A 15,798-nucleotide genomic window follows, 5' to 3' on the forward strand; every position below is an offset into this window, starting at 1 on the left:
ATTTTTTTCCTTGTCAAAGGCGTCTTAATGAGGAAAAATCTAAATTTCTCCATTTCCATAAAAAGTAAGAAAATCTGTTTATATGTCAATATAAACTTTAATTTCTCAGCAACAAAATAAACCATGATTTTGATAATTAGGTGAAAAGGTTTCGGAGCTACAACAGTTTAAAGTTGCTAATTTTATGAAAATACTATAAATGTAACTATTTTTAATTTAAACACTATGAAGTTCTGATGCCTCAAACTTTGCACAAAGCATTGTATCACAGTTCTTTAAGTACAAAAAAGTTTCATTGTATTTAGAAATTGTAAGGTCAATTTTCTCTATATTTCGGTCGATTTCAGATAGAATAGTTCGTAGGTTAGAGCGTATCGAAAAAAATATCCGAAATTCGAAACGTAAGGATGTATAAAAGTTGAATTGTAGTCTGTACTATAAGCAGTACAAAAACTGGGTCTCTGATTACATTTTTCACCGAGCCGCAGAAGGTCTAAAGATTAGCGTATAAAGTAAAATTTTTATTAATTTTTTATTTTCATAATTCTTCTGTGCATGGTCAACGGGGCTTCAGTCACTTATTTTTTCAGTTTCTGAAAAGTTATTAAAAGGTAAATCTTCAGTTTTAATTTGGTATTACGGACTTGACACTGGATGGAATACAAGTCATAATACAGTAAAATGATCAATTTATCTGAAGTCTTATTTTCTGACATGTTGTCGGTATTAACGATTCATATCGTCATATGCCCTTAGTATCATCACTGTATGATGTACTGGAGAAATATTATGTTAACTATTAAGCCTAAAGATTTTTATGCCTCTGTACTTACTCTAACATGTGCCAACACTATTTTAATGAGAAAGCTTGTAAGATTTATATCTCTACTGTTGTTACATTCTAGAATATGAAAGAATAACATTTGATATTACGTATTTGAGTCTGGGTAGAATACAAGTCATAAACTAACAGATGCCAACACTGTATTAATGAGGAAGCTTGTAGGATTTGTATTTTTCTGATGATTGAATATTTTTTTAATAATTATGTTTTGTCTAGAAGCAAGCTTTGCTGTAAATTCCGGAAAACTGGGACATCTGGTAATCTTCCCGAAATTTATTAACTAATTTATTATTCTTATCACGATTTGGAATTCGATTACCTGGAAATTTCTCTTGAAATAATCTCTTGACAGCACGAGCGAATTATGTATGGACATACGAATCGTAAATAAATACCCGATGCAGAATAAAATAATTAGTCCTCTTATTTGCTATTTGTTCTTAGCAGACTGTAGGTCTATACGTGAAGTTGCTTGCACTGTTCAAACAACACTAATTGTGCCGCGTGAGAGTCAGGTCAAAATCAGTTAAATCTGCCCTCCGACTTCGCCGTCCGGCTGTAGGCGTTGCCTTATCGGCTGAGGCAGTTCCCGGTAAATGCAAGAATACCTTCGTGACCGTAGGGGGCACTTAAGTAGACTTAAGTAGACAATACAATTGGAACATCCTTGACATCAGAAATGAAGAAAATTAAATCATTAACTTTATCACTCATATCTATTGCTACTGCCTCTACATGGGGAACTATTAATAATGGAATTCCTCAGGGATCAATATTAGGTCCCCTACCTTTTTTAGTGTTTATAAATGATCTTGCCCCCCTAATAAAAGATGTAGGTCATCCCATATTATTTGCAGATGACAGCCAATAACTCCAACACATTCCAAACAGAGGAAATTCTCTTCAAAATATGCGACTGGTTCTCAGTCAACAAATTGCTATTAAATTGTAACAAAACTAACATAATTCAATTTAAATCCTGTCCAAATTCAACCTCGCAAATTTCTAGTGCAATAATTAACAATAGATCCCTATTAGAAACAACAACAACAACAACCCAATTTCTTGGCTTAAAAATCGATAATGTGTTAAATTGGAAAAATCATATTAAAGAAATTACCCCCAAACTAAATTCAGCATGTTTTGCTGTTAGATCTATGCAAAAGGTGGTAAATATCAATACCTTAAAAATAATATGCTTTGCATACTTCCACTCTGTAATGAGTTTTGGAATAATATTCTGGGGAAATTCCACAGATAGTAACAGTATATTTCTATTACAAAAAAGAGTAATTAGAATAATAGTAGGTGCCAAACCTAGGGAATCGTGTAGGACTATTTCAAAAAACTACAAATAATGCCCATGGCTTGTTAGTATATCTTTTCATTAATAATCTCCCTCGTATGTAATCGTGAAAACTTTGTAACTAATTCAACAGTTCATAGCATAAATACACGTCAAAAATTACTCCATCGGGAAGTCTATCCTGCTATCAAAAAGGAGTGCGTTATATGGCAGTAAAAATGTTTAATAGCCTTCCTATCGATATAAGAAAATGGGGCCAAATTAAAGAAGTACCTAATTTCTCATGCCTTCTATTCTGTAGGTGAATTCATGACATTCAATAACACTTCATGAAATTGATACTAAAACTTTGTGTTGTACTAGTAGACTATATTATAAATCTCGTCTGTATATATTTCATCTAGTAGACTGTGACTATGAATTAAGACTTTATAATAGTATTAAGTTTTTTGACTTGTTCCATATTCTAGCTGTAAAGCAATGTATGAATACCATGGAATGTTAATAAATACAATACAATACAATACAATGAAAAATTAAATATTGTTGCCTATCAATTAACTATGTCCCCTCCACTCATTTATTATGTAATCACAAGACTCTACATAGAATTCCTATTTGTGATAACTGCACCTTATGTGGTTTCTGACAACATTGTTCTTTGACTTACAGGAGGTCTCAGCTTGGCAAAGCCACTGAAGAAGCTGCGATTCATAACACAGCCCCATCAGCCCATCCTGCTCACCATCATCGCTGAGGAGGTGAAGAAGGGCTTATACGAGCCCGATGCACTCTCCAGCACGGTACAGCTCGCTCTCATTATGGGAGAGCTCGACAACAGCCCGCCGTACTTCGATCACGACTAGTAAGTTCTCCGTGTTTCGTACATGGCGACAGAGTAGAACCACAGTCTAGTATATACAGTCACAAAGCTGAATACGTAGTAAATATGCATCCATGGATAGTTGCTAACCACTAGGATCGCGACTATCGCCTCATCACAGACAATGCGAAATAGTACCTGCAGAGTCAATTGTTCCTAGCACCCTTACAAGTCAAGCTTCGTGACTGTATATACTAGACTGTGGTAGAACTGCAAGCGTACAGATAGTACATACTCTAAAATAATACGTGAATTACCGGTAGACTACATGAGTTAAGATTTATTGTTTCTGTCGACGAGGTCAAAAACATCTACAAGAAAATTCCGTAAAACACAGCACTCAAGATAGTTGAGTCCTGTGACGGAGATTATCTTATGTTAGTGATTTTACTCTCAGTTGGAATTTGCAATGCGACAATGATTATCTTTGCGAGTTTATTGTTAGTGGGAACTCACAATGTGATAATGATTAATTATCTTAGTGATTTTACTATTAGCGGGAATTCACAATGTGACAATGATTATCTTAACGATTTTACTATTAACGGAAAATCGCAATGTGACTTGGTCAGAAAAATGCGCTTGCTTTGACATCACTGCTGTATGGGTACATTACATTACATATACAATTTATTACTTTATAATAAGTACTGGAACTGTCTAGTACTAGAAATATAGCATGCCACTTTTGTACGATTTCCTCGTAATATAAATATCATAAATCAAGCAAACATATAAATAAATACCTTAACACTTAAGTAAGTAAATAAGTAAATAAATAAATACATAAATAAATGTAAAAATATATGGAAATAATAAAATAAATAAATGACTAACAAGCAAGCGAGCCAAACAAACAAATAAATAAATACTTAATACATAAGTACATAAGTAAATAAATAAAATAAGTAGATGAATCAAAGAAAGAATAAATAAATAAATAATTGAATATTAACTTAAATTCTCCAGCAATATCCTTAATATTTGCGCCTTTTTCTGAGCGTTGAATAATATTTACTTTGTCAATACTCAGACGTGAACGTGTTTGTGACATGATGCCTTACCGGTGTGCGGGAGCTTGGATTCTTGTCACAACAGACTACGTTGTACTGTTTTCTGCTTTTTTTAAAGACTCAAATGCATTCTACTAAAACGGCGTAACAGTGTAACAATGATACCCTGAGGATGTATATAAAAGTGTTTCCGAAATGTTGTAAGAATTAAATATCAACACACAATTGCAAAACCAAAAATCTTCATCGTCAATCTGAATAACGGTTCCATTATTTTATAATTCTGTCTGTAATACAAGTTAGGAACCATTCACTGTTATAACACAACTGCATTATATTTCCAGTTACATTGCACGAATGGACGAGAACAGTCCTCAAGGAACAGCCCTCCTGTTTAACGATCCTTACCTCGCAGAAATAAGGGATGACGATTTGGTAAGTTTTTAGTTATACTTCGATTTATGTTGTTCACTTTTTAATGGCGAGATTTTAGACTTACCGATGATCTGTAAAAGGACAAAAGGCCTAAGCCTATATTAAGATTCCGGCCCGTGCCGTTTTTCATAACTAAATAATCAATGCTTTAGAAAGATATGATATGATATTAAATTTATTTCTCAGCCAACTTTACAATTCATAGTCATGGTGGACATCATATTTCTACTTTTTTAGAAAGATATAAATCATAGAATATTCTTACGAAACATGTGACTTTTCGGTAAGCTGAAATTATTTTGGTCATCTGTGGTTGCAACTACTTTTTAATTTACGTAGTTCCACTCACAACTTCATACACAACGGTCGTCTATTAGGCCTGGCTAGTGCAATATATATATTTTTTCAGCTTTATAATTCTGTAGTGCTCGGAAAAAGTTGCCCAAGTCAAAAATGTTAATTTTGCAGGAGAAGGAAAAAAAACCTCTCTTCACGCTGGTTTATGTCGATTTGATTTTCTTCTGTATGAATTATTGTAATGGGAGAAATACTTATGTCTCTTTTCCCAAGCGAGCAGATGTTCCGTAAGTTGTCAATAAATTAATAAAAAGTGTTTTTGGAAACTGACTTATGCCACTTTTCCCAAGCATTGCAGAATTATTATTGGTTGTGATACTGTAATTTTTCGTGGTGTCTTAACGAGGATTCAACATTGTTGCGTCCACCGCTGTCACAATCACAAATATTGTAAACGACACTAACGTCACTCACTTCATACAGTTCGCAACCTTAATATTGTAAATTTCTTTGTGTTTGTATTCACAGATTAATTTTCATAAATATATATGTACTCGAACACTGAAATACTTTGGAAATGGACACTGTTGCAAGCATAATGAAACGTGCTGACGACTTTAGTACTTCTCTACCTTAAATTTAATAGTTGTTCAATTTCTCGGCCTCACTGTTAATATCTAAGAAATGTGTGCTACAAAGGACATTATTAGCCTACAGACGTTGAAATGGGGGTGCATTCAAAAATAAGAAAAGACAATATAGCCATCAACATACAAAAAAACATCCCTGTAGCATGTAAATATACCACAGATGGTAGCAGAGCGTGGTACTTTAAAGTTATGCAGAAATTTTGTCCGAACAAATGTTACATTTTAAAATTCGTTTCCAGACCGAAAAGTTACATTTCTTTGGACCAAATTCCTGCATATTTAAAGGAAAATACTAAAATTATTTCAATCATTTATTATCATAACACACTGCTCTCTTAAATTAACTGAACATATTCGGAAATAAATCAATGGCTTTCCCAAAACACGCTATAAAATATTTTATATGGAAACAATTTTAACTCGAAAAGAAAGCAAAAAGAGCAAAACAGTATTAAAATTATATGTTTTAAATATCTCAAAGAATAACCCCCTGAAATTAATTACTCTGTATATGCCATGTTGAAGATGATTTACTGCTTAGAACGACTACTGATATACTGTTATAATTATGCTTAGTAATTGATTATAAAAATTCCTGTATTTGACTAATGTTTAGTCTCCAAAAATCGCTGTAAGGAAAATGTCGGTATATCGGTAGACAGAGTGCGATTTCGGTAGGTCTACCGGAAAACCGATAGGATTGGCGAAACTGACGCTTTATAATATAACGAAAAAAAAACATTTTAATTACTCGTATATAAAAAATTCTTCAGTAGATCTTAAGCTCCCGAAGAAAATTTTCAGAATTTTTTTTTTATTTACGCTCGACCATGCTGAAATGTAGTAATTATACACCTGGCAGCAGCCCTTTAATGGACCTCATTAAAGTACATCAATTCATTAAAGTTCAGGTGTTCCACCAATCAGAAAATACCATTGTAGCAATATGAAAGCGCAAGTATCGATTATTCTCGGATATGCAATCGAAAGACAACAATAAATCACCTATATTTGAAATAAAGTCAGTTCTGTTACTATAATAATTAGCGTTAATTGTAAATAATATTCAAATAAATTCAATTTGTCATCTCGTTTTTCAATGTCTAATTCAATTTCAAGGTTATATCAAGATTAATGTTTATTTTACTCTCTAGATTATATTAAGGTCAATGTCGACATTTGTTTCTCGGAAAAAAATCAATACTTTCGCGTCTGCGCACATCTCACAATTTACGAGGTATTGCACAAGGTCAGTTCCGCTTCTCAATCAGATAAGAATAACATGAATACTTATGAATAATTTCAAGTTAGAAATATGGTCGAGCATAAAAAGTCGTATGAAACTTGCCTATAATGGTAATTAAGACGCTTATATGAAAATTATGAAACTCGCTTGCGCTCGTTTCATAAACATACTCTTGTCTTAATTACTACCATTATAGGCTCGTTGCATAATGTACTATTATGTAACAGCAGAGACTCGAATAAATCCATTTTTCATGATTATGTACTATTATAATTATAGTAATTACCAGGGCCTATAATTTATTACATATTTATAGAAAACACTTCAGAAAAATATGCATATTTTTACTCATTTTATAGTATTTGTTTTTGCATATTTATCCGAACTCTATTTGTAACTCTTGTTGTAGGGGAAGAACGGCGTGTTCTCAATATCTCTCAGGAATAACAATGGAACCTTCGAGATTTCACCCACAGTTGGAGAGACGCGTGCAAACTTCGTCGTCCGAGTACGCAATAACTCTTTGTTGGACTACGAAAAGCGGCACGTGCTCACTTTTACGGTAAGTTACACAGTCTAGTATACACAGTCATGAAGCTTGAGTTGTGAGGTTGCTAGGAACAATACGCGTTAGAAAACGATTATTTCATGAGAAATGGGAGGAAGAGTTTTTTATTGTTTAGAAGGGGAGAACATACGATGTATGTTATGCTCGAAAATCCTATTAGGCATTAATAAATTTAATATACAACGACATTACTCCTTATGTCATAAAGAACATGCTGAATTAGAAGGTAAGACAAATTAAATGTTATTTTTCGTACTATTCCGAAGAAAATTCATGATCTTAACATTTGCATAGTATGCTAAATGCGACATTATACCTTAAACACGCTGCATTAAAAGGTACGAGGAATTAAATGTTGTTTGTACGTATTATTTCCAAAAGAAATTTATAAAAAGAAAATATCAAATGTGCGTAGAAAACGAAATATGATTTTCTGAAATTATTTTAGGTAGAGAACGTGCAAATCTATTAAGTAATCTTGAAAAACGCCAGAATATTCAAGAAAATAAACGTAGACAACGTGATGGAACATTATTGGCTAGTTACGCAATTTCTCGCCTTTGATTTAAATCAGTTCAATGATGGAGAAATAGTAAAGAGGTTTATGATTAAAGCTGCCGAATTAATTTGCCAAATTGAATAAAAGTTTTCGAGTCTCTCACGTTAACCAAGCGCTTTCCTAATAATTCGCCACTGACCGCCTTAGCGATTACGATAAGGTGACGCAGTTCACAGCAGTTAATATTTCCCATCCTACTCTGCAGTCTCCTCTCCTAGTAAACAAACTATTTCAAGTCGAGTGCCTCACGTAACCGAAAATTGTGTCCATGTATGTACTACACTGTGATAAGTTACATGACCGTTAGAGATTTCAAACTGTGAACTGTGCCCTCTGTGGGTACGACGGTAAACCATTGTAAGCCTACTCTAGAGAAAGAAGAAAAATAATAATAGAAAACTGGTAAGTGAACCTTTTTCTGAAGTAAACATACCAGTACTTCAATCAACACGGAAAAATCTAAAATAATTCCTTTTAGGACAAAAGTATAACGGAAAGTTAAAACGATATTGCGGTTCACGGTAAGATGCATTATTTTCAAAGGTTTTGTATTTTGAACTGTTCTGAGAACGGTCTTCTGAACTAAGAACACCAGTGCTTAAATCAGCATAAGAAGAGACAAAACGCGTTAAGTCCATTTTTATTAAAGGAATGGGCTAGCTTTTCCTCCATCGATCTATGGACTGTGCACGTTTTCAAGTGATGTGCAAAATAATACAAACATTTAGACAAGGATTGGCGTTGTTTTGGAAGAAAACAAGCTCAAAATATGACAAATGTCTCAAACATAATCATATGTGCGTATAAATCATAAAAATGGCTAAATGGACTGACAAGCAAACATTCTGATGGGGGCAGATAAAAAAGTTATTTTTTTTTCTTTCACCATGTTAATAATGTCAAAAGAAGTACTTAGTCTATACAAATATTGACCACTCGGCCGCAACAATTACGAGGGCTGTAAAAGAATAAGTTCGCCAGCGGCCGTAAACAGAGAAAAAAACACACACACAAATTCATTGGAAAAATTTATTGGAACAGACATAGCAATTATTCAGCTATTTTTCAACATATTCCCCACCGGAATTGAGACATTTGTCATATCCTGGGATCGATAGAGAGGTGCAGACGGCTGTCAAACGCTGGTTCCGATCCCAGGCGGCTGACTTCTACGACACAAGGATACAGAAATTGATCCTGTGGTATGATAAATGTCTCATTTCCAGTGGGGGATATGTTAACAAATGGCGCAACAATTGCCGTATCTGTTTCAATAAATCTTTCCGTGCTTTTTTTCTATAAACAGCCCCAGGGAAAATCACTTTCTGGACGGCCATGTAATTGCGGTCGAGTGACCAAAATGTGTACAAGGACTTCTTTTGACATTATTAAAATGTTGGAAGAAAAAAATTTAACTTTTTTATCTGCCCCCATCAGAATGTTTGCTTGTGGGCGAATTTTGGGATCATTCTCTTCAGTTAGGCCTACTGTTGGAGAGAACATTTATGGAGGGTTGAAACCGGTTCTGCCGAATTTTAACTACTCTCAAGTGGTCTCACACCAACAAAAAGAACAATTTTATGGTTGCAGATCGTCGCTCAAGAAGTTGGTCCGAAAACTTCTCTCTCCAGTTCTGCGCAAGTCACTGTTTATCTCAACGATGCGAACGACAACCCGCCAGTGTTCCGAGAGAGCGTATACAGAGTGGATTTGAAGGAAAACGTGACTGAAGGCACCAAAGTTGTACAGGTGAGCACACCAAAAAGCCTTAGTCCATAAAAAAAATAGTAGCGAATATTGGGGCATAGTATGAGGTACAACACTCCTCTTCCTTGGAATAATTAAACTTAAACCCTTTTGTCTGAATTTATTATAATTTGCCACAATGAGTCAGTTGCACCTGAAATTTATTTTATAATGATTAACTATTAGAGTCGACGACAAATGGGAAGACGATCGTCTGCTATATGCGCCGTAGCATTTCTGGCATGTCACGTCACAAACTAGTACAGTACAACCAATTGGAACCAGTTTGTAACAAGTGCTTCCCCAGTTCGTTTGTTCACGTGTGAGTGTTTCAATACAACTGCCGAGTTTATATCAGCGTCGCCGGTGTGCCGGAATTTTGTCCCGTAGGAGTTTTTTACATACCAGTAAATCTACTGACATGAGCCTGTCGCATTTAAGCACACTCAAGGGGTTAGGTACAGCTTACAGCAGTAAAATTTTGGAAATATTCAACATTTTTTTCTTCCATTACTGTATCTTGTACAATAATGAAAATATTTTTACTGTATAAAAAATTACTTTTATTTCTTTTTTCAAAATTCAAAATGGTGGCAGTTCACTGTGCAGTGATGAAGCGTTTCCCTCATAACTAAAAAACTATCCAACATTCTGTGATGAACTTTTTTGTGTGTATTTATGCATGTCATATATAAAATATGATGCAAGATCACTTCTCTACCTTTGATAGATTGTCTGTTAAAAAATAAATTCATTTAAAAATGATTAAATATCAGTATTTTCTTCTCTAACACAAAATAAAAAAAAATATTGTTTATTAAAGAATACAGTTGAAAGAGCATGATATTCTAAGCATGAGTTTCAGCAATAAAATAAAAGAGAGAGAACATGAAAACGTTAACAAGTTTATGAGTTATGACGGAAGCGCTTCATCAGTGCACAGTGAACTGCCACCGTTGTTAATTTTGAAAAATATATATATATATATATTTTTTTAACTCAATAATATTTCTTTCATATAGAAGAAGAACAGTGTTTTATACATACCGATTTTCATTATTTTACAAGATACAGTAATGGAGGAAAAAAATGTTGAATATTTCCAAAACTTTTACTGCTGTAAGCTGTACCTAACCCCTTAAATGCCATCGACCTGGGCCGGGATCGAACTCGCAACCTCGAGCACAGAAGGCCAGCGCTATACCAACTGCGCTACCGAGGCCGACTTACTGTAGTATAAACTAAATTAATGTAAGTTAGTGAATCCTCGTCACTTAAATACATTTTGCTATATTAATTATGAAAGGATTCATTTATAATTAAACGTTATCTTTAAGTACTTGTTATTGCAGGTGGCAGCAGATGACATCGATGAAGGCGAAAATGCTGAGATTGCGTACATTGGTATCGAGAGAGACAACAACTCACTTCAAATAGATTCCACCGGTTGGATCTCTGTGAGAGTCAACAAGCATATATTTGACAGAGAAGTTGCTAAAGGTAAATAGCTGTGTAATTCTACATCGATCCTCGAAAAAGTAGTTAGCTATATGAGTTCTTAGGTTTTCACAGTGACTGTGATTGAAATCAGGCTTTTGGGTAATCCACCGTGTCCTGGAACGTGACATTCCTAACGTTTCGGAACTACAAACAGGTTCCATCATCAGGATAAAACTAGAGAGATCGCCTACTGTTGGACTCGTTACGCCAGGCTAATGCCTAATTCCAAGTCGTTAGCTACTTCAACACCCTCAAAACATGAATGAATGAATGAATGAATGAATGAATTAATTAATTAATTAATGATGTCCCATACTGGGTAAGGGCCTCCTATGCTGGGAATGGGACCCCTTTACAGGTTGTGGCTCATAGGTACTCGCGTGGTGAGTCATGATATAGTTGTCGTAGATACTGTCGTGGCACGGTTATTAACCCTGTTAAAACACTATTACATTTCTTAAATTAATTTGAGAAAACCTCGATAAATTACTCAGGTTCGATTTCCAGGGAGAAAAATATTTAATATATCTCCTTCCCATATGGACTAAAAGCTCTTACCAAGCGTTTCACCTGTCTATTTTCTGATTATCTTTTGGCCATGTTATCAGAAGAACTGCTACTAGTTAATATTGTTGATAGATGACAATGAGACTGCAAAGGACAATGAGAGTAAAAATAGACAATGATGAGGACAATGAGAATGGAAAGGACTATAATGAGGATATTTGGAATGTTAGGTCCGGTCTGCTGTCAAAAAAATGTGAAAGTTAGAATTTATAAAACAGTTACATTACCGATTGTTCTGTATGGTTGTGAAATTTGGACTTTCACTCTGAGAGAGGAACAGAGATAAAGGGTATTTCCAAATAAGGTTCTTAGGAAAATATTTGGGGCTAAGAGGGATGAAGTTACAGGAGAATGGAAAAAGTTACGCAAGGCAGAACTGCACGCATTGTATTCTTCACCTGACATAATTGGGAACATTAAATCCAGACGTTTGAGATGGGCAGGGCATGTAGCACGTATGGGCGAATCCAGAATGCATATAGAGTGTTAGTTGGGAGACCGGAGGGAAAAGACCTTTGGGGAGACCGAGACGTAGATGGGAGGAAAATATTAAAATGGATTTGAGGGAGGTGGGATATGATGGTGGGGACTGGATTAATCTTGCTCAGGATAGGGACCTATGGCGGGCTTATGTGAGGACGGCAGTGAACCTGCGGGTTTCTTAAAAGCCATTTGTAACTAAGGTCGATGATGACGATAAGAGTGGGTAGGATGATGATGAGGACAATGAGAGTGAGTGGATGATAATAAGAACAATGAGAATGAAAAGGGCGATGATGAGGAAAATGAGAGAGGAAAGAGCTATGGTGAGGACAATGAGAGTGAGTGGATGATGATGATAAGGGCAATGAGAGTGGGTGGATGATGATAAGGACAATGAGTGAAAACGACGATGATGAAGAAAATGAAGAGGAAAGGACTGTGGTGAGGACAATGAGAGTGAGTGGATGATGATAAGGACAATGAGAGTGGGTGGATGATGATAAGGACAATGAGAGTGAAAAGGACGATGATGAAGAAAATGAGAGTGGAAAGGACGATGATGAGGACAATGAGAGTGAGTGGATGATAATAAGAACAATGAGAATGAAAAGGGCGATGATGAGGAAAATGAGAGTGGAAAGAATGATGAGAATAATGAAAGTGGGTACAGTGATGAGGACAATGAGAGTGGTGAGGACGATGATGAGGACAATGAGGGTGGAAAGGACAATGATGAGGACGATGAGGTGGTTTGGGCATATAGGACGAATGGAAGCGACAAGTAGGGTCGGCATGATTTTAAATAATTATCCAGATGGCACCAGGTCGAGAGAAAGACCACGATCCAGATGCTGGGATTGTGTAAACCGAGACTTATGAAGTTTTGGAGTACGAGATTGCAGACGATGTGTGGAGGAGAAAGATGGATGGAAGAGGTTCATCGAGGAGGTTAAGACTCTTCTGGGCTCTTGCACCAATTAAGAAGAAGAAGATGATAGATGAAATGAGGGGAAAGTGGAGAGTATTGTTAGAATGAAAGAGGGAAAAGCTAGTACCCTGAAATAAATAATGTACAACGTCTGTTTTGTCCAATACAGATTCCATCACGGTCAGTCCAAGATTCGAACCCGAGACACCTCGATGGAAGACCAACGCTCTAATACTGAGTTACAGGCGTGGCTCAGGTACCACCAGAGATCATTTTGAAGGCCTATTGACTAGTACATTTATGTTGGTTTCCACTCCAATTATTTCGCCCTACCCATATTAACGTCATCCCTGTTTCTATATTACAGAATGGTTTTCATGGAGGCTATTTCATAGACAGCTTGTGGACTATTTGCGGTCTCCTAAGTCTCTTAACTTAGCAATTTATTTGCGTTCGTGTGACCCTTTTATTTCATTGTAATTTTTGGAGTGACTTCTTGAGAATTATAATCAGAATGAATAATAGTATTACAAAGTTTGTGTGTGTGTGCTTGTACCAGTTCTTAAAGTGTAGGAATGAACACCGAAGCTATAAATTAGATTTTATGGTTTATCATTCAAGGCTATCGATTTGTATGTTATAATTCAGAATTATTTTTAGATTTATAGACTATATTAGGCAACATTTCTCTTTTATCGAACAGTGTTGGCTATTCTATTTAGCTTGTTAAATTTATTTTTAAGCGTCTATGATTCAGTGCTACCTTGATGATCCTTCTTCTAGGCAGCCGGAGTTCGTTACCCGACCTGTGGTGGGCAAAACAGATATTATAGAGGGCTCTTCTCGGGGTTCTCCTGATTTCCTCTTTCCTTCTCCCAGTACTCTTCACCTCTCCTCATTTCATTTATATACATTAGTTAAAAATAGTCTGTGTAGTAGTGAGCTTCGATTTTGATACAGAATGGTCGACAGTTCCAACACTTATTATAAGGTGGGCCAATTACCGAAAATTGACGCACTGAATCCCCGCTGAGCGGACTGTTGTTTGCCCATGTCACTTTTCGAACGGCGCCGTGCCAAGCGAAACCCGTTTCCAGGCGTAAATCCGTTATTATTTTTACTTCTATTACTGTTACTACTATTGGCAATAAGAACGATACTGCAGATGTTTATCCATCGGCATAGCTTAGGCGGTAATGCGTTGCCTACTGATCCGACGTTCTTGCTTTTCTTCTTGACACAACAAGAACACGTGGCAAAATGAGTTAGCTTCCACTCTACAGACATTCAACTGTCTCAGTGATCATGAAGACACGCGCTTGGCGTTCACTCTCGGAAGAATGTGAAACTACAAAGAAATAAGCATCTTCCCCCAATAGTCATCTCCCCCGATTCACTCTATACATTTATCTCATTTATTTGTGTTTTATTGTCTTCATTCCCTCCTAAAACGTTAAAAATCTCCCCTGTTTGGGAACTTCTGGTTTAGATTATACAGGGTGCTCTAAAATTCCCCTTACAAACTTCTAGGACTTGTTAAGGGGACTGAGTAGATAATGTTTTGAATTGGAACCCATGTCCGGAAATGTACCGTTTCCGTGCTACAGCCGTTTGAAAGCAAGCACTGCCTGAACGTACGTCACGTGTCTCAACAAGTAATAGCTTTGCGATTCGTCCGCCTACAGCGTTACATGATGAGGGGAGCTTACGTCAGATCCTCCTGGCCTCCACGATCACCGGATTTGACTCCATTGGACTTTTTCCTCTGGGGTAGTATGAAGAGTTTGGTTTATGAGACTCCTGTAGAGACAGCAGAAGATCTGGTGGCACGAGTTGTGGTCGCTGCAGGAGAGATTGCAGATACACCAGGTGTGATAGAGCGCGTTTACCAAAACATCATTCGTAGGTACAAAGCGTGCAACGAAGTTAGTGGTCGCCACATCGAACCGCATTTGCAGTGGATTTGAATGTTAACCATCATTTGAAAAGGATAAAAACAGTTTAAGTTGAACTGTAAACAAAAGTGTTTGTGACAAATGATTCAGTTTCCATTTTGTTTCTTTGGTTATTAATGAGTTGAATTGTAAAACAAGTGATGTACTGGGTCACGCCTCATAATAAAATAAATTACTTGTAAAAGTGGTCGCGTTAAAAACATGTTTTCAAACGGCTGTAGCACGGAAATGGTACGTTTCCGGACATGGGTTCCAATTCAAAATATTATCTACTCAGTCCCCTTAACAAGTCCTAGAAGTTTGTAAGTGGAATTTTAGAGCACCCTGTAAGAGTGTGCCGCGGGATTTTAAATTACACCTTTAGTGTGCCACAAGTCCAAAAATATAGAAAAAACGCTGTTCTAATATAATGCTTTTGACTATTTTTGTGCATTGAACAATAGACTAATTCACTGATAATCATAATTTCATTGAGATTTTGGTAATGTAGAAATTTAATTATTTGCTTTGTCATTTAATGTGACTTTACGAGTTCTTTTAAGAAGTCTGCCTCCATTATTCGGTGGTAAGAATAAACATGAGTATATAGTACATACTGGACTTTTTTTAGTAAATACTCTTGTTAGTAAGAATAAAAACATTTGAGTACCTACCCATTTTTATTACATACTCATAACATGGAAGCATAGTAGAATATACTCAAGCGTCCATCTTGTACAGAATATATACTCATGCTTGATAAGAATAAAAGCTAGTATATTCTCATATTTATAAGTTCGTTCTCATATTATTCTGAGTATGGTTTGTAGCAGGCTCAG

General features: G+C 35.8%; 1 protein-coding gene across 1 annotated transcript in view; it reads left to right on the forward strand.

Annotated features, from left to right (window-relative positions):
* Nucleotides 1-15,798, forward strand: part of Cad86C (Cadherin 86C) — a 164,381-nt gene that overhangs the window by 120,104 nt on the left and 28,479 nt on the right. Inside the window, exons 8-12 of the mRNA XM_069842133.1 lie at nucleotides 2,823-3,015; nucleotides 4,391-4,481; nucleotides 7,084-7,236; nucleotides 9,392-9,550; nucleotides 10,900-11,047. Coding sequence (XP_069698234.1) covers nucleotides 2,823-3,015; nucleotides 4,391-4,481; nucleotides 7,084-7,236; nucleotides 9,392-9,550; nucleotides 10,900-11,047 — 744 coding nt within the window. The remainder of the gene's footprint in view (nucleotides 1-2,822; nucleotides 3,016-4,390; nucleotides 4,482-7,083; nucleotides 7,237-9,391; nucleotides 9,551-10,899; nucleotides 11,048-15,798) is intronic.

This window comes from Periplaneta americana, chromosome 12 (assembly GCF_040183065.1).
Source record: "Periplaneta americana isolate PAMFEO1 chromosome 12, P.americana_PAMFEO1_priV1, whole genome shotgun sequence".
NCBI lineage: Eukaryota > Metazoa > Arthropoda > Insecta > Blattodea > Blattidae > Periplaneta > Periplaneta americana.